Source organism: Sabethes cyaneus, chromosome 2 (assembly GCF_943734655.1).
Source record: "Sabethes cyaneus chromosome 2, idSabCyanKW18_F2, whole genome shotgun sequence".
Classification (NCBI taxonomy): Eukaryota; Metazoa; Arthropoda; class Insecta; order Diptera; family Culicidae; genus Sabethes; species Sabethes cyaneus.
This window is the reverse complement of record NC_071354.1, coordinates 215,663,046-215,688,270: the sequence shown is the minus strand read 5'-3', so window position 1 is coordinate 215,688,270 and position 25,225 is coordinate 215,663,046. Positions and strand designations below refer to the sequence as shown.

Here is a 25,225-nt window from a genome sequence, read left to right as displayed (position 1 = left end):
CCGTTACAGAGGTAGGACTGGCATGGTAGGTACTGTTCTGTATGAGTTTCGTTTTTGTTCGACTCAAGCAAAACGGGAGAATAGGATTTTGTTCATTCAGCGCGAACTGCAGAGTCGAAAGCTTTCATGAGCGTGAAATCGTAATCAACGGGATGTGATGATGGCTGAAAATTGCATACGATGAGGGTTGTAAATTACAAAAGTTCGTCTGCGATGTGATGTGCGTGTTTAATGCCGCCAGTATAAATGTATGGAGGGGACTTTTCTCAGCAAAGCAAGTGGTTGTTAACAGATAACATTTATGTTCGTCCTTTATTCAGCAAAACGTGAACCTTCTCGACTGCGAGCAATTAGTGAACATTCACTGAACGCGACGCGAGCGATGTACCTAACGTTACAGCACACTGTAGGGCATAATTAAAAATAAAATTGACATCGGTGAACTCGTTAATTCGGAAATGATTGTTCTGATAGAGACAAAAAAATTGCTCTTAATAATAATGTCAAATTGTGTGATTCTGCACGTTCGATGCACAATTAATCGAGTGACAAAATTCTGACTTCGAGAAAAACGCATTCAAAGTTTGCTGCATTCTAAATCATCTTATAACTCTGGCTGTTTGCAACTTGAAGGTAGTCTGATTAGAGTAAAATGTTGCTTAGAAAATTTTTAATCGTTTGCTGTCATTAACTAATTTTTTAAAGTTTTGCGACTTGGTCTGGTCTTATTTAATATCGACCATATGATATCGCGAAAGGCAATCGAGTTGAGCAGGCGAGTCGAATCAAGCAATCGACTCAAGCAGTTGGGTCGAGCAGTCAAATCGAGCACTCAAATCAAGCAGTTCAATCAAGCAGCCCAGTCGAGCAGTTGAGTCGAACATTCGAGTCGAGTAGTCGAGTCGAGCAGTCGAGTCGAACAGTTGAATCGAGCAGTCCAATCGAACAGTTTATTCGAGCAATTGAGTCGAGTAATCCAGTCAAGCAGTTGATTCGAGCAGTCAGGTCAAGTGGCTAAGTCGAGCAGTCTAGCCGAGCCGTTGAATCAAGCTATTCAGTCGTCAGTTGAGTCGAGCTGTCAGGTCAAGCAGTTACATCGAGTAGTCTAGTTGAGCAGTTGAATCGAGCAATCTGGTTGAGCAGTTGAGTCGAGCAGCCGATTCGAATAGGCCAATCGAGTAGTTAAGTCAAGCAGTTGAGTCCAGTAGTTTAGTCGAGCAGTTAAGTCGAGTAGTCTAGTCGAGCAGTGGAATCAAGCAGTTGAATCGAGCAGTTGAGTCGAGTGTCGAATCGAACAGTGAAGTCAAGCAGTTGAGTCGAGCAGTCTAGTCGAGTAGTCGAATCGAACAGTCCAGTCGAGCAGTCCTATCGTGCAATTAAGTCGAGCAGTTGGGTCGTGTAGTAAGTCGAGCAGTCGGGTCGGGTAGTAAGTCGAACAAATGTGTCAAGGAGTCGAATCGAGTAGACGTCCTGTCAGAGTCCTGGTTTTCGGTACAGACATAAGCCTCTTATATAAATAGATACTCAACTTTCCAAAACTATATATAACATTGGGTCTCTGGTCTGCACTCCATGAAACATGCAAAAATAAGTATTTTCAGAATTTCGCTTCAATCCAATGTTTTGACGTAGAACTACGTCTTACTACAGGGTGTAATTCCATAATTCAGATTCTAGTTACCGTCACGAAAATATGGAGAATTTTGAACGCTAATACCTCTGCCAATTATGAATGAATTTTCATGATATAGATACCGATCGACTCATAACAAATGTAGCAATTACGTAGTTTCTATTATAATTTACTTTTTCATTCAACGAATGGCTAAAAATTAACAAAAAGTTTCAAGGTCAAATATCTCCATACATTTTTGTTGTGATCGCCTTGCTTTACAGGCAGGGACGACAGTTAAAGACACCATCCGTTTGCTGTGATGAACCATTAGGTTTCAAAATATATACAACTATGCCTCCTCCACAAAATTCACTTGTCTCACAGGACTCATCGCATCCCATCCCTTACTCACAACAAGCATCGCAATCATACCCTCTTCTCGGTTACCATGCAAGTGTGAACGAGTCCCAAAACATCACCGGGTCGGGAAAGGCACGGATAGAAATGATGTTATGGGAAAAAGGTTGCCCGCTAAGACGTTGAAGTTGGGTCAACTATCGGTTTTAGATCCCTTTCGGGAAATCGACACGTTCAAAGGCTCCGCTTTAGCCGTCAGGCTTTCTTTCTGTTCGCGACGGGTAACCGGCAAAGTTGCGCGCGAGTGTTATTTGTGGGCAAACTCTTAAAAACAATTTTTTGTCCTTAACTTATTCTGGTCAATTGTTACGTGTTCAGGAAGTTATTTGTCTTGCTAAAATCCATGTTTTAGTGGAACATCATTATACGTTATATTCTAAAATTTCTCGAGATATTGAGCTTTTACGGTAAAAAATAGTACTTCTTTGAACTCAAATATTTCTCAAGGTGATAATTGGTGGCAGATCAAACAGCTCACATATAAAAATACAATAAAAAACATATAAAAGCAAGTATAAGTTGTCCGTATCTGATTGTATTCTCAAAAGTTGCAGTTATTTTAAAAAGTGCTTTTTAAGAGCTTTTCACACACAAATCATTAGATGCCGACAACCATAAGAGATAGACAGTTACTACATTCGACAAAGTTACTTATTTTAGTATATTCTAACTTTTGTAAGGACATTGTATTTTTGGTACGCATTGAAAACTATCTTCTTTTATTTTCAATCTCCCTTATGTGTAGAAACATGACCATCCTAAGAACATAATTCATTAGTAAACTTGACATACTTCGAACAAAACTTTTTTTCGATTATATCAGTTTTCCAATTATATCAGCCTAAAATTCACGGAGGGGCTGATATAATCGGAACAATACTGTATTCTAATTATCAAGATGTTTAAGGTGAATATAATAATTCTTACATTTTCAGTATTCTTTTTTCCCTTTACAGAAACACTATCTTTGCACGGTAATCGTAAGGCATTCTTGCAACATGCCCTGATCATCGTATCCGTCCAGCTTTAGCCAACTTTAGAATACGGGGTTCGTCATAGAACTGTTCGAGTTCATGGTTTACCCTCCGTGTTCATTCTTAATAACTGGGGTTGTTTTATGGACTCCGCACTAAATCAAGGAGTGAGTGTACCAGTGAAAAGCAAAGGGCGCACAAACTGTACGGATCAGGAAACTCCTTAGCTAAGCGCATAATAAATTCCAAGTTGCGATTTGCTTTTGATATAATGTTGGAATAATGATTATGGAAGGTAAGCTTCGAATCCAGTTCCACTCCCGAATCTTTAACGCTAGCAACACGTTCAAGAAGAGTCCCTTCGATCCTATACGCGTAGATGATTGGGTTTACTAATTACTTCCCTGCGGAACGCTGGACTGACTGCAAACATTACTCGACTCGGTAACGCCCAGTCGTACCGAGAAGCTACGATTCGTTAAGTATGCTTGGAGCTATCAGAAAAATTTGTTAGATGCTTTAAATCGGTTCAGCTTATGGGCAGAATTTGATGGTCTATGTGATCGGAAGCTGCTTCAAGTTCAACAAACACTACATCAATTTTAGTACCATCCTCCAGACGGCGGAGATAGATTGAACAGAACTGTAATAAATTTTATAATATTTTGATGAACAAGGAATTGGCCTTTAATGAAACATAGGGAATCATTTGACCTTCAAACACAGGAGATGAGATCCGTACCCCACCGTGCCCAATCCTGCGCCTACCAGTCGAATATGCCTGCTACTGAACCCAAAAATTGAGCATGCTACAAAATAATGATTTCATTTTGGTTGTGATTTTACAATGGTTAATCAAACTCCTTTGTTCCATAATATAGCCACCAAAAATTGAATCAAACTTTGTTGTCTTATCAACCGGAATATTTTTGCTATCGCCAAGCCATGCTGTGGCATTCGAATAGCAGTCCAGAAATGAATCAAAATTAGTTTACTTTGCAAATCATTTTAAGCCATACAATTTGCGAAGCAGCAGAAAACACCCATAGCTATCTCATTGAAAATGACGAGAATGAATCTGGGTTGTGGAATCCCACTGCATGCACGTTTCTGGTCTCGGTCTGTCCCGCAGTTTGCTCCTTTTCTTCTCTCGCGCCATCACTGCACTGAGGTTGAAGCAGTTGATAACTGAATCATAAATATTACTTGTTGATCAGAAAGCTCCGCTTATTTGTACTGCACCGAGTCGCAGTCTACCGATGAACCGGTTGAGAAGTACGTGACAATCCTGTTTTCCCCCACTCAAGACTATCATCCATTTCACCCTATAAATAAACCACTTGTAGAGGTGCTGCTGCCGTATATGTGGGTGAAATATGTGCAGTTCATACACCGGATAGTCCCTTTTCACGGTAGCATAAGCATATTCAGTATTTACGCCTGCCAGGAAAAGCACCGAAACAAAAATTATGTTCTCTCTGGGCAAAGGAATTCCAGTCGAGTTGATTTATTTTCGTTCAGTGTACGTCGAAGGTACTGAGTTACAGCCATATTGCAGTAACGTTGCCTGAGAAGTGCTAACAATGAAACGTGTACACTTCAAACCGTAAAGAATTCCAATCAGATAGAGGTGTGAACGTCAGGAAACAGCGTGACATTATTCACCAAAAGTTACCATTCCATGGAAATATGGTAATATGGTCTGAGTGAGACGCTGCTGGTTTATAAGGATCATACATACAATCATACATGCAGTCAGGATGTTTCATAGCTACTTGAAAAATATGTTCGTCATAATTTTTCTTACAACAACCACTTTTGCTGAATATGTCTACGCTTGAAAAAATCTCATGTCCTTCGCTAAGCAATAATAACGCATAACTCATCTTAGCTAACTTCCTCGCCGTGGCCGTCCTTTATCTATAATTACCAAGAGACGCTCAACTGCAAACATTCAAAGTCCATCGTACACCGTAATTATCGCCGCGAACCGAGTAAGCAAATTAACGCCACCCAAACACAAACAAAAACAAGTGACGGAAATAATCCGTCAGTTCCTGGTTTAATGCGCTTCGACTACAACAGGACCCGCTAAGTAAATGTAAGCGCCACTGCGCCCGATAGCCGTCGAATCAGGCGAATTGTGACGCTTCACCGATTTCTCTGCATTTACGCTAGCCCCTTTGTGCAGATCCGCTTGTAACGATGGCGATTGCCGGTTTGCTACTAAAAGGTGTACTTTCCCGGCTTTATCTAGGGAGAAAAAAAATATTCGAGAGGCAACCCACTAAACCACCCCAAACCGTTCGTGCAAGTCGCCCCTATCTCGCGTGCTCGCGTCTCCCGATCTAGTACTACCCCGTCTAGGTAGGGAGAATGCCGCGTAAAAATGTCACATCGCACGCCGGATGTGTCGCTCGATTGTTGTCTGTTTATAGTTGTACCTCGTGCTGTGCTATGAATGAATTAAAAGCCGCTTCGGGAAAACTTGACCTTCCTACTGTTCAATTGGTACGATCTGGTAACTAATCGTGAATCGTTTTATTAACTAAGAACTAGCTAAGAAACAATTTTGTACTAAACTCTAGCAAATGAAAATTCCTTCATTCAGCCAGGTGAACAAGCGGCAAATTTTATTATATCCTTAGGTTATTATCTTATGTGTCAAATGAACACTAACCAATACACCGCGGTTGACCCCTATGTATGCATTAAAAAAATGGTCTAATTCTGGCTTTAGTTTTCAAAAGGTCGCATAAACCATGCAAGAAGGTTGATTATACGAACTTTTGAAGACTAAAGCCAAAATTTCTGATGGCGATGGAAAAAACCACAAATGACAATTCAAATGAAGAAATTTTCCCTAATTCCTACATTTGTTAAGCTTTCTACAAAAACGCCTCGACGCACTACCGGGTGACCTTACGGACGGCAGTTGGCGAATGTAAAGATTGATGGCGGCATGTTCTTCAGTTCTTTCGTGGCCTTGACGATCAGGTGCTTCTCCGTTTTGGCCACGAAATTATTAGAGTAGATCATCCGTTTGAAGTTCACGCAGATTCGGATTCGGACGGAGTGGTCGCTCATCCGGGAATGGTTTTACTGAATTCACCACGGCCACTCACAGCAGTATTGGTAATATCACGCCAGACTTGGCGCGGTTTGCGTCTGGGACGGAGTGGTTACCAATATTTGTATGCTCACAGATACAAAAGGTCAAATGGAAGAGACGGTTCTGGCATTCAAAGTCACGGTTCAAAACCATACGAAGGGTGTTATTAGAGTAGGGCATTGTTGATGATCGGGGAAAGTACGTTCCCGAATCTCAACTGTCAGATTCTTTAAAAAGCTCAGCTCCTATATTTAGGGATTTTTATTCTGTCGCAAGAGCAAACGACAGCAGGTCGTATTATAAGTTAAAAGTGTGTATGTATATAAAAATAAAGTGGTGTAACGTTAGTGAAATTTAGTGAAACGTGAAGTGAGTCTCGAGCAGTCAGTAGTGTAGACCACCCCTGAGGTCAAGGGTAAGTCTTGCATGCTCTTTTTAAGTTAAATAAACCCTAACTTATACGCCATTGCGACATGTGACCGATAAACCACCGAAACCATTGCTACGCGAGGCGAGCGTAGGTGGTCGTTGGTAGGACGATAAGGGATCGGTATTTGCTGAGCTATCTCACCTCGCGACCATGATACGGTCTGTACAAAGAACAGCCATTCGTAACACCAGCACGATAAGTAGTCTAGAATCTTATTACTCAAAACAGTTGATGTTTTGAAAGTAAACAATTTTGTTTATAAAGCGTAAAACCATCATTCATTTTCAATCGATTTTATTATTTGAACCTATATCGACTTGATGACCTGAAAGAAAACTGTTCTAGAAAAGAGCGCGATCATCCCTTCCTTTCAACCGGTCTGTCATATTGGTTTACTGCAAGAATTTATTCAAAACTAAAGCCTTTCCCGGTGGCCCTTTACGGACACGAATCATGGACGCTAAAGGAAGCTGATCGGCGGGTGCAAGGGGTTTTAGAGCGTAAAATTCTGCGATCTATACTTAAGTACCAATTGGTGGCAAAATGGAAAATGGAGTGTGGCACAGACACATAAATCACGAGCTGTACCAAATATACAAATATGCTGATATAGTGAAGGTAGCGGAATGTGGCAGGCTGCGGTGGGCTGGACACGTGGGCAGAATGCCCGACGAAAGAGTAGCCAAAACTATTTTCAGCAGACAACCAAGAAGAGGCCGTAGACTCCGAGGCAGACCCCGCACCCGGTGGGTACAGCTGGTGTTCGTAAGGATTGGAAAACGGCAGCCCAGGACCGGCGGTACTGGAGGACCATAATTCGTTCGGCGCAGGATCGGTAACGGACCGTTGCCACTAAAGCAAAGCAAGCAGTATTGATAGATAATCTTGAAGGGAATTTGTTTGCGTTCAATTATATGATAAAACTAATCAGCAGCCTTACCTTCATACTCAACTTTCCGACTCCCGTCACTAAATGTCACTATCCAGCATTTCTGCAATGTATTCCGCATTCTCACCATCAAATTCTTCTTCGTAACGAACACTCGGTGTATTACGAACGTAAGCGTCCAATTCTTCGATTTTAGAAGTACTGGCAAAACTCAATCCAACAGCTTCATTCATTTCATTATCCAATGTATTCTAAAAACACGGTAAAACTATGATCTTTATTGGGGTTGATGCGTATAAGATTTTCTAATAGATAGAAGTAGTACAGTGGAATTTCGAATTTGTCATGGTTCGATTTTGACATGCCTCGATTTTGGCAAAAAAGTATCCGTTTTTGGCAACACAAAATATTTATATCCAAAAATATGCTTAAATATCAGTCAGTTTCCACATTACATGCTTTAAATGACGAAAACATGATGCCCTCAGTGTGTTCATAAAAAAGTTTGCAGTTACGAACAATATTTTTATTGCCGTAGGACTACGTCTTACCGCAGGTTGCCAAAATCTCTTGGTGGATTTTTGAAGCAAAAAATGGTGGCAATCGTTGATTAATAATATGCAGTCATGTTCTAACGCATTTATATTTAATTTTTTCATTTCAAAAAAGGGTCTCGATTTTGGCAACATAGGTGACACGCCAAATTCGAAATCCTACTGTAGTAGTAGTAGTAGTAGTAGTAGTAGTAGTAGTAGTAGTGGTAGTAGTAGTAGTAGTAGTAGTAGTAGTAGTAGTAGTAGTAGTAGTAGTAGTAGTAGTAGTAGTAGTAGTAGTAGTAGTAGTAGTAGTAGTAGTAGTAGTAGTAGTAGTAGTAGTAGTAGTAGTAGTAGTAGTAGTAGTAGTAGTAGTAGTAGTAGTAGTAGTAGTAGTAGTAGTAGTAGTAGTAGTAGTAGTAGTAGTAGTAGTAGTAGTAGTAGTAGTAGTAGTAGTAGTAGTAGTAGTAGTAGTAGTAGTAGTAGTAGTAGTAGTAGTAGTAGTAGTAGTAGTAGTAGTAGTAGTAGTAGTAGTAGTAGTAGTAGTAGTAGTAGTAGTAGTAGTAGTAGTAGTAGTAGTAGTAGTAGTAGTAGTAGTAGTAGTAGTAGTAGTAGTAGTAGTAGTAGTAGTAGTAGTAGTAGTAGTAGTAGTAGTAGTAGTAGTAGTAGTAGTAGTAGTAGTAGTAGTAGTAGTAGTAGTAGTAGTAGTAGTAGTAGTAGTAGTAGTAGTAGTAGTAGTAGTAGTAGTAGTAGTAGTAGTAGTAGTAGTAGTAGTAGTAGTAGTAGTAGTAGTAGTAGTAGTAGTAGTAGTAGTAGTAGTAGTAGTAGTAGTAGTAGTAGTAGTAGTAGTAGTAGTAGTAGTAGTAGTAGTAGTAGTAGTAGTAGTAGTAGTAGTAGTAGTAGTAGTAGTAGTAGTAGTAGTAGTAGTAGTAGTAGTAGTAGTAGTAGTAGTAGTAGTAGTAGTAGTAGTAGTAGTAGTAGTAGTAGTAGTAGTAGTAGTAGTAGTAGTAGTAGTAGTAGTAGCCAATGCATGTAGGCAGAATTACAGTAGATCCAAATTTGATTATCAAGTGAATTTCACACTAATACTGTTACAGAAAGGCCAAAAGGGATTGGGCGGACCCACAAGCAGAGGCACTTGTGCGCATTCCGAGGTTATGAGAGTCGCCTTTCAGCATTAGGATCCTTCCATATAACAATCAATTTCGCTGTACCAACTTTAATCCACGTGATGATTTGTTTGTTTTGAATTGAGAAGTGCCATATTTGCTTCAGACCTTAAGGATTCAGGTTGGCAATCCACTCCATCATCCAGCCTTCCACATTTATGATATCAATGATAATTCTGTTAATAATATGATATTAAGATGACATGTGGTATATATGGGGAAAAATAGATAGTAGCAGTGCAGTATTAAAACTCGTTTTGGCCAAAGTTTTTACTATATAGCAGGAGATGCTTCATAAGCTAAAACGAAAAAAAAAAATAATTAAAATAACTTATATTAGACTTACCTATTAGCAAGGCCGTGTGGCTCCCCGTCTGCCCAAAACCGCGGTTTTGAGATCAGGCAGCTGGGAACCACCCAGCATTGCACCTCCTACCTTAGCTACGCAATAGAGCATTACCACGTATGGCCACGTGAAGGCGCTATGTAGGGGCTTGGGATGGCTAGAGCTATATTGGGAGCTCGATCCTCATTTGCCTTCCCCATTTCATACCCGTATTAGATTTTTCGATCGATAGACGCAAAAATATTGAAAATCGATTGGCAAACCACCGCTAAGCTATTAACGCTCAAAATCTTTAATTTTTTCGTGACGCTCGCCTTTCTCGATTTTTTGGAATGACACCCTATCCCAAACCTTGCCGTAAGACGAAGTCCTACGTCAAAAAATTAATTCGAAACATGATCAACCGTATGATTCTACGCACTTTGATGTATCTAATAACATTGAGAAACAAAATTTTTTATGTTTTTCTTCGGATACCCTTATAAAACGGTTTGATAGGTACAGTAAAATGGTTCATAAGCCAAGGCTCGTTTTAAAGAATTGCAAAATCAGCTGGAACAGGAGCATATCGTGTCTTCGAACCGAAATGTAATCTCGAATATCTTGAGAAAGCGAATACTGAACCACAGCTTCTAAACTTCAATCACGATATCTAGCACAGTATAAATGTTTTTATCTTTAACCCCATTGGTATGGTATGGTCCCAATTTATGGAACCCAAGGCAACTAAATGCACTACTGTCCTTTTTTTGATGGTATGTGATAGGCAGCAAATTGCGAATCTGCCACATTAAGCCTCGGAAGCAGAAAGTTGCTCTGTTTTCACCGGCAACTATGTAGGTACCTATGTAGATTCCTTTATAAACGGGAAAATTTCACTTCCACTTGAGTTTTCCTGCATTTTTCAAAAATCAAGTGGCGAAGAAAAGTTTTACCACGAGTGGCAGCATCTCTTAAGAGGATGTTAATAGTTGCTAGCAACGAATGTAACCGAGTCAAGCCGTTCCCCCGAAGCGGAAAATGAGTCCAATTAGATAGCCAAATGCAGCGCTGCGGGTACGAACTTGTGAAGGTTTTTTTCGATTGCGAACTTGAAGAAAGTGAAAATCCCGTGATATCTTATCGGCATTTTTTGGTTTTAAAATTGCCGTATATTTTACTGTAGTGCTTCGAACAACGGTGATTATAATACGTAACGGTCTCAACTAAACACACTGCTGACCTCGATTGAAACTATAACGAAAATACCATTTATTAAGATGAAGATGTTGTGAATGGCAATTTATGAGCGGAGAAGGGTTCTTTGCTCAAATTTGGATCCATAAAATAACGTCGTAAATTCGTGAGAACAATGTGCTTTCTCGTTTTCCGTTCCGGTCGTCGTCCGCGTCTGAAAAGATACGAAAAGTAAACTTCGCCGGATCCCATGAATCGGTCCCCTGCGATTAGGCGGTTGACAACTTAAGACGGCAAAGGACCTGTGTAAATTCATCGAAGCGCATGTGTGCCGTCAAATCGACGGAAATCGGTTAGTAAAATATTCAGTGGATTCTGTTTTGTATTTGTATCGTACGGCACACGACAGCAGCGGCTGACACCGGCAGACGGCAACGGAAGCGGCAACACTATTGCCATTTTACGGCATCGTCTTTACAACCCCGTTAATAATGTCGCAAGGTCTGGGAAGTAATTTGGAAAATTTGCGGACACCGATAGGCCGAGGGGGAAATGAGGATTGATTGTTGAGCATAGAGGCACGGGAAATTCTGGATGGTACCGGCGCAACACGTGTTGGAAAGTATTGGCATGCATGTTTCGTGAAAGAAATTTTACAAATATTTAATTTTACATTTCCCTCCCAACAGACTGTATATTTTTTTGGACGTTGGATACCAATTAAGTACCTCCCTTAAGAGAATGTTCACTTCCCAGCTTGACTGATATCGTCTCCCCCATCGATTAGATTTTCAATTTTAGATTTATCTAGCAGGTCTGGTAAATTCATTATAGTCCTAGATTATAGCTATTAGCATCTTTGTTTTAACGTTTTCATAGCCATCTCGTTGATTCGTAAATTCCGCTCTGGGTCAGCCTGGTTACCCAGGTATACGGGCCTAGTAGTCTATATTCCTTGCATTTATATTTTTTTAGTTTTATTCGAATATGCTAACAATACCAAACTAACTTCAATTGAAGATTCAAGTGGAATCGAATTCAACCTCACGATGGATTAAATCTCAGTTCCATATTTCCGATGCAAATCGGCAGAAAACTAATCAATCATAGCACAGCTGTACTTTCTCTCGTGTAACTTTTAGATCAAAGGAAAACTTCTCCTGTTCGCGGTAATTTGCTGTCGATTTTTATTGACCTGTGTGAAAGCTGCACTTTATTAGTTCTAGACAAATTAATAATTCATATTCCTATCGTCGAACAGCAAAAACTTTGTTGCTCGCTCGGTTCCGTGACGGTAATCCTGCAAACGCTACCCCCATCTGAAATCAGTTCCAGTATCCTGCAGGCCAGATGTGGTGATTAATAAAATGGTAGACAACCGTACCTACCTATAGTAAACTTTAGCTGTTAGCAAAATTTACTATTCATTTACAAAATTTCGGTGTCGATGCTCGGAGCAGCTGGGCTGAACATGGTAAAGCTCCGGTATCCGGTGTCACGTCGACTCGCCTTCACTATCACGTGCCGCGGCTGAGGCGCCTGATGTTGTGACAACTCGTTTTCATTTTCGTGACAGAATGCAACAGATATTGATGGCAACAGATTATGGGGTTCTTTAGGGTTGTTTTTTGCGTCATTTATGTAGGTCAAGTTCGTGAATGTTTTTATTCGATTTTTTTTCTGTTCAGCCCACGAAACTCGACTTTGTTTGATCGATAAGTATATCATTTTAAGGTAAAGTATTTGGATGTAAAGGCACGTTGTTCAGTGCCATCCCACAGGTTAGAAGTTGAAAGTAAAAGTAAGACGAATACCTGAAGCTAATCATGGAGGTAATGGAAGAAGGAAATCTCATGGACAGGATTCCGATTCTGCTCCAGCGAGACTTGCAATACTACGAGGTAAAGAAATTAGATTTTATTCACTACTAAATGATGTTACGTAACTTTTTTTCCACAAGGCCAACCAAAAGGTTCTGCAGGAAAACATCTGTCCTGGCGTAGTGGGTGGCAAGCTAGATTTCCCGCGCTCTGCCTCATTCGCATCGGTGAAGATCGTAGTTTGGCTAGAGGATGAGTATTTTGCGGCTTATCGGAAAAATTCCGGTTTGTTGCATCTGAGTGACGTACTGCAGGATCATTACGGCAAAGACACCGACGAAGCCGCTGGGTGCGGTGGTATAGTTAAGTCTTCGGATCCGGAGAAATTTGTCCTGTTAGTGGTCAAATCGGTGGACAATCTGCTGGAACATCTCCACACTTTGTCACAGGAAGCTCTGGATCATGCCGACCTAACTGTGCTGACGGCCACGATCGGCGCAGCTGCTTTAGTCAAAAATAGTCTATTTGTTTGGCTCGGATGCGTTACGAAGAACGTTTGTCCACCGAAAGGTGACGAGAAGGGTGGTTCACTAAAAATGAGCTACAAACAATATTCCGAGATGACGGAGGCTTTGGCTGAACGACTGCTCGATCTTCACTGCCGTTTGTTGACTCTTTATATTACCCAGGACTCCGATTGTTTACACTGGGAAAGTCAACATCCATTTTTCGAGTCAGAGCGTGGTTCTTACACCATTCAAATGTGGTGGCTTTATATGCAAGGTACAAAACAGGACTTGTGGAATTCCGTACCACCAACCATGGCACAGCGTGTCTTCGCCGGGATGCTAAATGAGACGCTCACCGTTCTAACCGTTCGTTATACTCAAACGGTTCCAAGTCGTGCTCGATCGATGCTTCTTTTGGTGGACATTTCCAATATCTTGCTCTGCGTTGGCGAGCTACTGCCGGCCATCTGTGAAAATGGTGAAGCCTTTGTTGGACTCAACATAACCAGCCAGAGCAAGATCATTCGAGACATCCACTCGAAGTGTCAGGAACTTTTCTGCTGCTTGTTATTGCGAGGTGTGCCTTTGGGCGTTCTTTACAAGGTAAGCGCTTTTACCAATCAAGTCATTTGTTTTAATTTACAACTTTTTCAGATAACCAAAAAGGGTGTCAATTCAATCGCCATGTTCAACCAACGTCAGGGGCTTATTACACCGTGGACTATTTTCGTTATGCCGAAGCTATTTCCTACCAACCAGAATGGCCATTGGGCCACCCGTTGCTCCGAACTTCCCACCAATACAGCACTTTCGCTAGATTTGAAGGTCCTACTGGCAGCTCCTCAGGCAAACTGGTGGCTGCTGTTGAAAGTTCTTCTCATGCGAGATGCCCATCTGTCGTCGATGATTTTTCATCATTTGATCAAGAATTTGCCTTCGTGCGATAATTTCATAACTAGCTCGAAACAACCGTCCATCAATCGAGAGAGCATGTCAAAGAAATGTGAAGGCTTCCTGTGCGGTTTGGAGTGCAACGATATCGTCCAGTGGTCATTGGAACAGCAAGATCCAATCGGACAAACCAATTACCAGGTGCTCATGGGTTTAACCTACATCGTTATCATGGCCGGTAAAACATCTGACGTCAACAAAACCCTCATATCCGCTTTGGAAAAAAGCAAAATGAACGATTGGGCGTCCTGTTTGGATCGCCGACAGGTTTGGAATCAGAAACGTCCACCATGGCTGGAAGCCATTCTGCACCTCATCTATCCGATTTTGGAACCGATAATTGTTATGCTCGTTTCGGCGGTTCAGACTACGGCAAGTGTCTACCAGGCAATGTCGCTTTCTTTATCGTGCTTTTCGGAAATGTGGGATTGTATTCCCGACTGTCTTTACACCGTGGTCAGCTGCTTGACGGAAATTCTACCGGCTGAGATTCGACCCCTCGGTGATTCCGTGCTGATTCAACTATTGTATATCGCTCTCTATTCAAAGTTGTTGGAAGCAGCTGAAAGTGAAACGGAAGCTGAGTTGAAAGAGCAACGAGAGCCAAAAGACGTGCAACCTTCCACTTCCGCAGAAGGTGTTGTTTCCACGGTTAACGTAAAACCGAAATCGGTAATTTGTCAAACTTTGGCCGAGGCAATATGTTTCATTGACGAGGATAATAAGCATACGGAACAGATAAATTCGCTGATCAATCAAGCCCGGGAGAGTCAGCGAGCAGCGAACACATTGGACAATGAAATGGAGGAAGCTGTTGGGTTGAGTTTTGCCAGTACTTCTAAAATTGAAGAATTGGACGCTTATGTTCACAATACACCGAGTGTTCGTTCCGAGGAAGAATTTGACGTTGAGAATGCGGAGTACATTGCAGAAATGCTGGTTAGCGACATTTTAGTGACGGGAGTTGGAAAGTTGAGTATGAAGGTAATGCTCCCGGTTTCTTTCAACGCAGAATTGAACGCAAGAAAATTTTCTTCCAGATGATCTATCAATACATTCGTAAGAATTTCGAATGGATTCTGCAGCAGCTTGGTGTCAGCGATGTGGAAACCAATCCGCTTCAGAGAAGTCCGGGACAGAGTATAAAAGAAGAACAGCAAACGCTGATCGACGTTATGTTCCACATCGGAAATCAATCGTTCGATCAGCTGCTTAGTGGCCAACTGGATATTGATTACAACAGCTGGTTCCAGACGCCCATGTCGATGAGCGCGGAAAAAGCTTGGCTGCAGGTATGCCAACGCTGGGAATTCCAGCCTACCGCTAAGCTGTCCGTTCACGAGGCTTTGATGGTTTCATTTATTACGGCGCAGTTGAAGCCGTAAACCTTTTTAAATGATTCTTAAATTTTAGGTGATTTATTAAATAACAATACAATTTGTTTAACTGTTGTTAACTTTATTATCGGTCTATTATACTTATTACACCATTATATACCAATAGCGATTTTGAATGGTGTCAGACTAAGCTTCACTAATAAAGTCAAACATCTGGGATTTATCCTAAAAAAACTGAACTGGGCTGCCCAGTCTGTAGTTCTATGCTTGGTTCTACATTAGTTTTGTTTGTACACGAATTTTAATTTTCAAAATGAAATGCAAAACATGATTTTAGTCGCATAAACTGTGACGTATTCGGGAGCTGTAGTTCGGCAAACGAAGGTATTCTTAAAATAATATGTGCAAGCAACAGTGGTAACAAAGAATATTCAATCGGGATGGCGGTAATAATAAGAAGAAGAGTAAGAAGCCAGATGGCACTATAGTTACTATATATATAGTTCGGCGGATAGAAAATCGGGAGCCAAATAAACGTCAAAAGCGGAGCCAAAAACTTTTCAAAATCCAAAATGCAGGAGTAATGTTAAAAACACACACTTTATTTTCATAGAACTAGTCATTTTCAACACCCACCAGTGATTATTTTTCGTAAAAACCTGCACATTTCACCATAATTTCAAATTTAATTTCATAAATCAGGGATGCCAATTCGCCTGGTTTTCTATCCGCCGAACTATATATATAGTAACTATAGATGGCACGTCCTGTCCTCTCCTAGGTACTAATTGGAGAGATTCCCATCGTGCATCTGGTGAAAGTCGGTAGGCTACGGTGAGCCGGGCACGTCGCAAGGACACTGGACGACAGTGCGACGAAAACAAACTTTAACTTCTCTTTAACAAACCCAGCGGCACCAGGAAAAGGAGGCCTGCTCAACGTGCAAAATGGCTCGACCAGGTCGAAAGTGATTTGCGATCCAATTCTATTTTTTGAACGAGAGTTCTGGTTTCAAAATCTGTTTGTATCATCGACGAGAATTGTGCTTGAATTCTTAAATGTTGGTTTTAATCGTTATAATTCAAGCTTGAATTATAAATTGCAACGCGCTTTCGAACAATTCGATCAGAATGGCTACGCCCTTTTTAAAGCGGTTGCCGCGATGTTTTTCCGCAGCTGTCAATGTTGCGATATTAAGCATGAAATTTTGTTCAGTGCATTTCTAAATTTGAGAAGTTGAACATTGCAAGTTGTGAGCTGGTACAATAAATTAGCGGAGTTCTTATCGAAGGCATTCTTTTTATCACCGAAATAGCTTGTATGATGTTGGGTCATTGTTTATTATTTGTTTTGTTACCGAGGTGTGTTACAATTTGAATCTAATTTGTTAATTTTATGGCGGAAACTTTATGGTTACCGATTCGCTCTGCCCGGATATTTGGAACAGGTTTGTTTTGTTTGCTACTTATTGTATTTATTCGTAATATTTCATCAGCAGCTCTACTAGTGTTGGAGAGCATTTTTATCAGTAAAAGATCTTTCTAGAATAACTTCATTAAGAGGCAGGTTTAAAATAATTGCGTCAGTAAAAAAATGGAAAGTTCAACGTCACATCGCGCTGTCACTATTGATTTTCTTTTTCCAATTTATGTTTATACCTTTCTGTTATGAATATGAAACAGGTGCGCTAGATGCACTATCAGCTGTCTGTATCGTAATATTAAATACTACGTTATCATTGCCTATGAAGTAAACCGTACAATTAGAAGAGTGCGTCGATTTTTCTGGAAGTATCCACTGAAAGTCATGGCTATATTGTGTATTTTAATTTCAGCTCTATTCACCCACAACCAATCAACAAAGTAGTCCTAACGAATCAAAAATGGCCATCTATTGCTGGGGCAGTAGCGTTCATGGTGAGCTCGGTTTGGGCGGAATTGAAGAAGAGCAGGTTAGTAGGTTCCATTGCGATAGGTTTTTTTCCTGCAGCAGTCCCCTTTCGGTTGCAGGTGATGCTTCCTCGGGAGATGGACTGGTGTCATGCGGCCAGCCTTCAGCAGGTTGCCTGCGGTGGTTCGCACACATTGCTACTGACCGTCGAAGGAAAGCTATTCGCCTGCGGAAACAACGACCTAGGCCAGCTGGGGCACGACACCGCCGACGTGCCGAACAAGAGGCCACGTATGTCCCGGTTTAGTATGTGACACTTTTGCCACATGAAAACGTATACCACTAGTATTTCAGTTGTCTTTTTGTTCTACTAAATATCATTTTTCACTATGCTTTATTACAATTTACAATTAGCCGTTGGTAGTAGGTTTAGTTTGGTTCAATAGTCGAAAAAACGTACAAACTAGTTTGGATGAGTGTGTTTTATTTCTTCAGTTTTTAAGATTAGGAATTTTTCAACTTTTATGCTACATGTTTTCAAAATTATTTTTTCTCCAAAACTACCAGAATATGTATCGTCGTTAGAAAACTACATCATTACACAAGTCCGCAGTGGTTCGGCACACTCACTGGCTTTAACCAACTGGGGTCAGTTGTTCAGCTGGGGTTCAAACGTCCTTGGCCAGTTGGGTCACGATAGCGATCAGAACAGTTTTCCAACACCTCGGATGGTCAAATCGATAGCAACGAAAACGGTCGTCCAGATTGCCGCCGGACAAATGCACAACCTGGCATTGACAAACAGTGGAGAACTGTACGCCTGGGGTGCTAACGGGTATGGCCAGCTAGGACTGGGAATGACAAATGAGAAGGTTTCGACTCCAACGCTGGTCAAGTCTTTAGCGGGAATTCCAATAGCTTTTATTACCTGCGGTGGATGCCACAGTTTTGCTATTTCCAAGTAAGATTTGTTAAATTAAATGTTTGCAATTTATTTCAAAACATCCATTTGCAGATCTGGTGCAATATTTTGCTGGGGCAAAAATATATTTGGTCAGCTTGGCTTAAACGATCTCAGCCCGCGATGTTATCCCACTCAGTTGAAAACTCTGCGCAGTCTCGGAGTACGGTACATCAGCTGCGGAGATGACTTTTCCGTGTTTCTTACACAAGAAGGTGGCGTTTTGACCTGTGGGGCCGGAACTTTTGGCCAGCTGGGGCACGGAACCTGTAGCAACGAAATACTGCCACGAATGGTGTTCGAACTAATGGGAAGCAAGATAACGCAAATTGCATGCGGCCGACGACATACGTTGGCTTTTGTGCCATCGCGAGGAAAGATATACGGGTTTGGCCTGGGAGGTGTCGGTCAACTGGGTGTCGGAGTTACTACCAACTTTAGTACGCCACAAATCGTACGGGGACCGTGGGTAAGTAAAAATCAACAAGGAAAAAATATTTTATGAACATTAGTTTAAATGTGTTTTTTTTTTTTTGTTCACAGGTCGAGTCCCCCATTCAGCCCAAGATCCATTCGCTTCAGATCTCCGGTCCAACGCCACCTACACAGCTAGTTGTAGGTAAAATATTCTCCGGCGGTGATCAATGCTTTGTTTCGCTCATCACACAAATACACCCGGAAATCAACCCAGCCGATTATCGCTTGTACGATGCAAGTACTCAAATTCTTTCCATGTCTGTTGAAGTGTGCAAAAACCTGTCCATTGTGCAACCGCATGAAACAGTGGACATAGATTTAATCGCACTGGTGGAAACTGTGTTCAAAAGTCTGGCCTGTTTTAACGCTTCTTGGTTGCTGCCGAATGGCGAGCATCTGTGTTGCACATCGAAGCATCCAGGAGTTGACGTCGAGGCGGCTGAAGAGTCCTTCGAAAACATTCGCAAAATCGAGCACGACACACTTAAGCAGTCCATTTGGGAAGCCATTTGCAATGAATTACTCAGTTCGCTTATTTCGTCTCCTGCTGACGTTGAAACGCTTCGAGTGTACCTAACCCTTCCCATGTATCATGAATTCATCAATTCGAAGAACTACCTTAGATTGCACTCGCCATTCAGTCGAGCAGTTCAGAACCTGCAGAAGATACCGCTGCAAATTGTTTCCCAGTGGTGGTCTCGGCAAACGAAAGAATACTTCGAACGCCTGGTAGAGAACTTTAAAAGTGTTATTCTGTACATAATAAATTTTAAATTCCCTAAAGCGATTGGGGGTGAAGAAAAACAAGAGTTTCGTTATGAAACAAATCTCGAATCAATGTTGAAGATTTTGGAAATTTTATACAAAATCAACAATAATCTTCGATTACAAAAACTCACCAAACAACAGTTCCACATAAATGAAATTGACGATCTGGTCGACATCCGGCTAGATTACGTACGTTGGGTGGTGGACGTACATGGGACCTACTTTTCCCTCTGTAACTATCCGTTCATCTTCAACGCAGCATCTAAAATGATACTACTGCAAACAGATCAGAGTCTACAAATGCACCAAGCAATGCAAACCGCGGCCGCTGCGAGACTTTTTGCCATGCTTAACCCGAGCGAAACCGGTTCGCAGTTTATCGTGTTAAATGTCACGAGAGAGAACATTGTACAGGACACGTTGCGCGAGTTGGCACAATACGCGGCAAACGATCTGAAGAAACCCTTAAAGGTGCGCTTCCACGGTGAGGAAGCCGAAGATGCCGGTGGAGTGAGAAAAGAATTTTTCATGCTCTTACTAAAGGACGTGCTGGACCCGAAGTACGGAATGTTCAAAACGTACGAAGACTCACGGGCCATTTGGTTCACCGAAGATTACTTCGACAACGAGGACCCAATGTTTGCGCTTATCGGGATCTTGTGTGGGCTGGCGATCTACAACTTCACGATAATCAACCTTCCGTTTCCGCTGGCACTGTACAAGAAGCTCCTAGGGGAAGAAGTGAACCTGAACGATCTGCGCGATTTGTCTCCGGCGGTTGCCAATTCCATGCAGAGTATTCTGGACTACGGGGAAGCAGATTTCGTGGAAGTGTTTGATTTAACATTTTCCACCACCCGAGATTATTTTGGTGAATTTCAAACAATCGAGCTAAAACCGAATGGCGAAAATATTCGCGTGACGCTAGACAATAAGTGAGTATTACGACAATAATTTCTAGAAACAACGTCTTGTAATGTTTGTTTTTCTTTAGGGAGGACTTTGTCAAACTTTACATTGACTACACGCTGAACAAATCGGTGGAAAAATCTTTCAAACAATTCTGCACCGGCTTAATGAAAGTGTGCGGCGGTCGCGTACTGAAACTATTCGAAGCTCAAGAACTGATGGCCGTCGTTATCGGAAACGAAGAGTACGACTGGCTCGCACTAGAGGAGAATGCCGAATATAAGAACGGTTATAAGTCCAGTGACCAGACGGTACCATTCTACTCGTTGATAGCAGGTGTTTGCAGTAGCTGTAATTGACGCATTCCATTTTTAGATACGTTGGTTCTGGGAAGTATTCCACGAGTTGCCTTTGGTGGAGAAAAAGAACTTTCTACTTTTCCTAACAGGCTGTGATCGTATACCAATCCAGGGTATGAAAGCTATAAAGGTAAGTACTAATGAAAATAGCAAGATACTAATCGCCACTGGAAAAGGGTTATAAATCATGGGATGTTTCACATTGTGTGTTTCGAAGATACTTCCAAATGCTGTCCGTAGTCGTTCTTAGGATTTAGAGAAGGTGACTTTCGTGATTGCTCTGTTCAACAGCGCCCTTGAGCGTGTCATACAAAGAATACAGACGATAGTTGAGCTTCTAGGATTAGGATTAGGATCTGCCTTTCTCTGTGCAGCAAAGTGTTTCCACCATCGAAGACGAATGGGACAGGATAAGCTCGACCATAAGAGAGATCACAACCACCCAACACCAAGTGCACAAAATGAACAGATTGACTGGGAATATCAGCAAGGTTAGAGTGTTAGTAAATACGTCTAAAATCAAGCACTTGTTAGCATAATGAACAGAACGCAATAGAGGACCATCCAGCGAAGGTTCGTCAGCTGCTCTTGGAGTGCAAGAGTGTCCGATAAATTATTGACTTTTGAGAACAGTTTCGAGTAGTTGGCGAACGCAAGCCTAGGACCTTTAACCATTATGTTGGCATCGGTAAAATAAATAAGAAAGAATAACGGTCCGGGATAGCTACTTTGTGGAACTTCGGAAAAAGCAATGTAATCTGGCGAAAGGAACCAATCAATTAACTAGACATTTGAGCCGACATTAGCTGGAGTTTGCCCAGTTTTCCGGCGGCGATTTGATGATTCAGCAGAGAGCTCCGTCTGTCTCAGAACGGTCGTAGGAACAAACCATTGCGTAGGGAGTCAGTATTATTAAATTGGCAGACGTTGAGTGCTTGGGCCTGCATCCGTGTTACTCCTCGGCGACGTAAGAAATTGCCACAATCATAACAAGCTCGAAGAGTTTCGATAATGCACATAAGACAGAGATTTCCGTATAGCTGTCTACGTTTCTTTTATTGCCCTCCGTATGTACTGGAAACATGTGTGTTGGCGACAGAACTCGAAGTTTTTTTATTTTTGAATGCTTTATTCAGAAGAGAATTACAAAATTCCACCCAACAATTTGCACGAGTCCGTTGAGAGCGAGCGCGCAACTTCCAAATGGACGGCGCGTACAGTCAGGCAAGTGGCCAATACTCCCCCAACGTTTTTCCACTCGACGTCCAACTGATACTGTTATTGGGCCGAAGAAATCCACCCCCATGTGGTTGTACGGTCTGCTGTAGGCTGCAAAATGTGACGGCGGCAAATCACTCATCAGCGGAGCTTGTGGACGAGCTCGTTCGTTTCGGCAGGTCTGACAGCTACTCCGGATTGACTTGTGCACATGGCTTTCATTCTGGAAATGTTGTAGCGTTATCTCAGTTCATTTAGAACAGTCTCGTGGTCCTGGTGCAGATGCCACTGATGGATGTCCAGCATGATGAGCCTGGTAATGTTCTGCTCCCGAGAAAGGGTTCGTCCACGGACCCTAAGGAGTCCTTTTTCCTCTATAAACGGACAGAGGCGAAACAGAGGGCTGCTCTTAGGGATTTGCTTTCCATATGATTCTCGAAGACCAGATAGAATTACCCGTACTACTTCCCGTACGCAGTCCCTTGTGCTATCTGGTACAGGTAGCAATCGACCTTGGGATTAGGATTAGGTCCCGTTGTCCGCCACGTTCAACTTGGTAGGATCTCACTGACCCGTGCGCAAACCGTATTGGCTGTAGCACCGATGATCCGAGTGCAGCTTGCAGCACGAGACATCCCTGAAATCTGTCCAACAATAATGCTTTTGAACCTCGATCGACAGGGATTCTAGGATAGAGTCCGCCCATTTGACTCGCCTTCTGATTTTCAAGCAGACGAAAAGATACCTGAGCAAATTTCTTAGCTAAACGGACGTAAAATTTGTCGGGGATGTGAAAACGGTATATAGAGTGGGAAGATGAAAGAGCTGGCGAAAATCTTTGTCGGATTCAGTATCCAGAAATGCACTATAAAGCTGGAAGCACATATACAGTGGGCGAGACATGCTGTGAGAATGCCGGATAACAACCCCGCAAAACTGCTATTCGCCTCGAATCCGTTTGGTATCAGACGCAGAGGTGCGCAGAATGCTAGATGGTTAGACCAAGTGGAGGAAGACCAAGGAAATATGGGACATTCAAGAAACTTTTTTTTATAAGATACAGTCGAGGACGAACAACTATGGCAGCTAATGCACGAGATGGCTTTCCTGGCCAAACTGACTTAATTGATTAAAGCTACCCTGGAGCGAGAAATGTGCTACGTGCGGGTTTCGGGCCACTTTTGAGTCCTTTCGAATCACAGAGGGTTGCGGTAAGGGGATGGACTATCCCGTATGTTTTTTTAAGATGAAGGTGTATTGAAGGTGTGATCCAGCAAGCGGGCATCGAAACGAGAGCAACAATCTTCGGCAAAAGTAGCCAACTCCTAGTCTTCGCAGATGTCCTTGATAATTACTAAAAACCCTGGGATGACAGAGACAAATTACACCAGACCAAAAACGGAGGCTAGGAGGAATGGGTTACAAATTTATTGCGATGCTACAGACTTGAGATATACGTGCACTTGCCGCGTTTGAAAAATAGGTACTATTGCTGACTGTTTTTGGCGGAGTACAAATAGAAAACGGAGAGGAACGCAAACGTATGTTCCACCCAGCTAGCACCCTATCCTACATCAATGTACAAAAATAATCGTAGGTAAATGTCTCTTAACAAATTCGGAGTAGTAACTAAAGCTTAATAAAGTGTGAGAAAGTTGATTTTCAATCGTATATAATAATGATAACTGACACACATTTTCAGCATAGATTTGTAGAGCAGTACGTCTCGCTTAATCGGATATCATCGTACGTACACAAATACTTATAGATGAAACGCGTATAAATATTCCTCATCACGTATATCGCCTTCAAATATGCCAGTTTTGCGCATTAAATACGATTTATTAGCATGCATTTCTGTACGTGATGCGAAAGTTAGGAGGCAATGGTGGGCCGGACACGGTGCAAGGATGCCGAACGACTGGACTGGACTGGACTTGAAATCTGTTCTCTTCAAGAACCTCACCGCACTGGCACCAGGAGGGGCCCAACGTACAAGAAAGCGCGACCAGGTTGAAGCCGATTTATGTGTGTCGAGATGCTCAACTAATTAGTGACGAATAGCTCAGGACCATGAAAACAAGTTCTGGATACAGCACGAGCCACTCCTTTATGTCCTTGCTAAAGGAGGAGGAGGAGGATCCATCCATGTTTTCATATCCATCCATTCGAGAGTGAGCAATATCTTTCTGCTGTGTTATGAAGTCCTCAGTGCAACCCCCGTTTTCAATAACTTTTACAATGCAGCCTACAAGTGCATCAATTGTTCTATTCTAATCATAAACTAAAAATCTATTCGTCTATTTCCCTCTTTCTCCATTTCAGATTTACATTCAACCCACCACCGACGATAAATTTCTCCCTGTAGCTCACACGTGCTTCAATCTTCTTGACCTGCCCCAGTATCAGACGAAGGAAAAGCTGAAGTACAAATTGCTACAGGCGATCCAACAGACTCAGGGCTTTAGCTTGGTTTAAACTATCATCAATTGTGTATATCCAGAAGACAGGAGACCAAGGCCGTAATTGATCCTGTGCTTTTTTTTCGGTTGAATGAGAAGAGTGCATGAATGATTGACTGTGCGAATGTGTGCGGAAGATAGAATTGCCAAATTTTACAGAATTGCTCCGACACGTATGTGTGCATGTTTGCCTTCTCTTAACTCTATTTTCGAACCGGCAGTGGATAGTTTTTAGTTTTGCCTGTCGTCCAAATTTATATTGTATTTCATTCTTTAGGTATTCGTTTTTTCCGAATTTAAATTGAACCCGGTCTAGTTTAGAGTGTGCTCCGTCTGCGGCTGAAACTTCCTAAACAAAGATTGTGCACATTGGTTATTGGAGTTTTGTGCTAGAAAGCACCTTTAATATAAACTGTATTTGACGTGTTTTATAAATCTAAACCAACGTTGCGCTTATTGTTTGGTTAACGTTCAAATTCGAAAGAACAAATTTTCTGTTAAGGGTTCTCTAAACTTTGTTATACCTATTTAATGTTGATTGACGTACTAACCGATGAGATATTTATTTAATTGGGAAATACTTTTTTTATTACTGTCAATTGTGCGAAGTTTTTATTTACGCAATAATAATATATACGTTGACACGCGGTCTGCGCAGATATCTTCTGCGTGACGAAGCTAGAATTATCCAGGATTAAAGCTGTTGATAATAAAACTCGTTTTCATAATACCTACAGTTTTGTCATTATCTTAAATATATCCGAGAAACTACAGCAACGTCATCTTATTTTTTCTTCCAGCTAATCCAAATTTAACAATAACAACTGGTCTGGTAAATCTAGTGTTAAAAATACGATCTGCTAACTCTGCATGCAAAATTGCACACTTCGTAAATTGCTCTGC

General features: G+C 41.7%; 2 protein-coding genes across 4 annotated transcripts; both read left to right on the top strand.

The window, feature by feature from the left end:
- Positions 1-12,487: 12,487 nt before the first annotated feature.
- Positions 12,488-15,326, top strand: LOC128737999 (uncharacterized). The gene is made up of 4 exons (XM_053832795.1): positions 12,488-12,562; positions 12,622-13,593; positions 13,645-14,925; positions 14,982-15,326. The coding sequence occupies exons 1-4, from the start codon at positions 12,488-12,490 to the stop codon at positions 15,324-15,326; spliced, it is 2,673 nt and encodes an 890-aa protein (XP_053688770.1).
- Positions 15,327-16,520: 1,194 nt separating this feature from the next.
- On the top strand, positions 16,521-25,042 carry LOC128733572 (probable E3 ubiquitin-protein ligase HERC4). 3 transcript variants are annotated; one of them, XM_053827240.1, is made up of 9 exons: positions 16,521-16,725; positions 17,113-17,229; positions 17,288-17,459; positions 17,736-18,129; positions 18,184-18,598; positions 18,673-20,309; positions 20,369-20,594; positions 20,659-20,772; positions 24,186-25,042. In XM_053827240.1, exons 2-9 carry the CDS (start codon positions 17,161-17,163, stop codon positions 24,336-24,338), a joined length of 3,180 nt encoding a protein of 1,059 aa, XP_053683215.1. In that variant the 5' UTR covers positions 16,521-16,725; positions 17,113-17,160; the 3' UTR covers positions 24,339-25,042. The 3 variants fall into 3 exon arrangements, with proteins under 3 accessions (XP_053683215.1, XP_053683213.1, XP_053683214.1); XM_053827238.1 differs by having other exon boundaries at positions 17,288-17,474; XM_053827239.1 differs by lacking the exon at positions 16,521-16,725 and adding an exon at positions 16,937-17,048 and having other exon boundaries at positions 17,288-17,474.
- Positions 25,043-25,225: the final 183 nt, after the last annotated feature.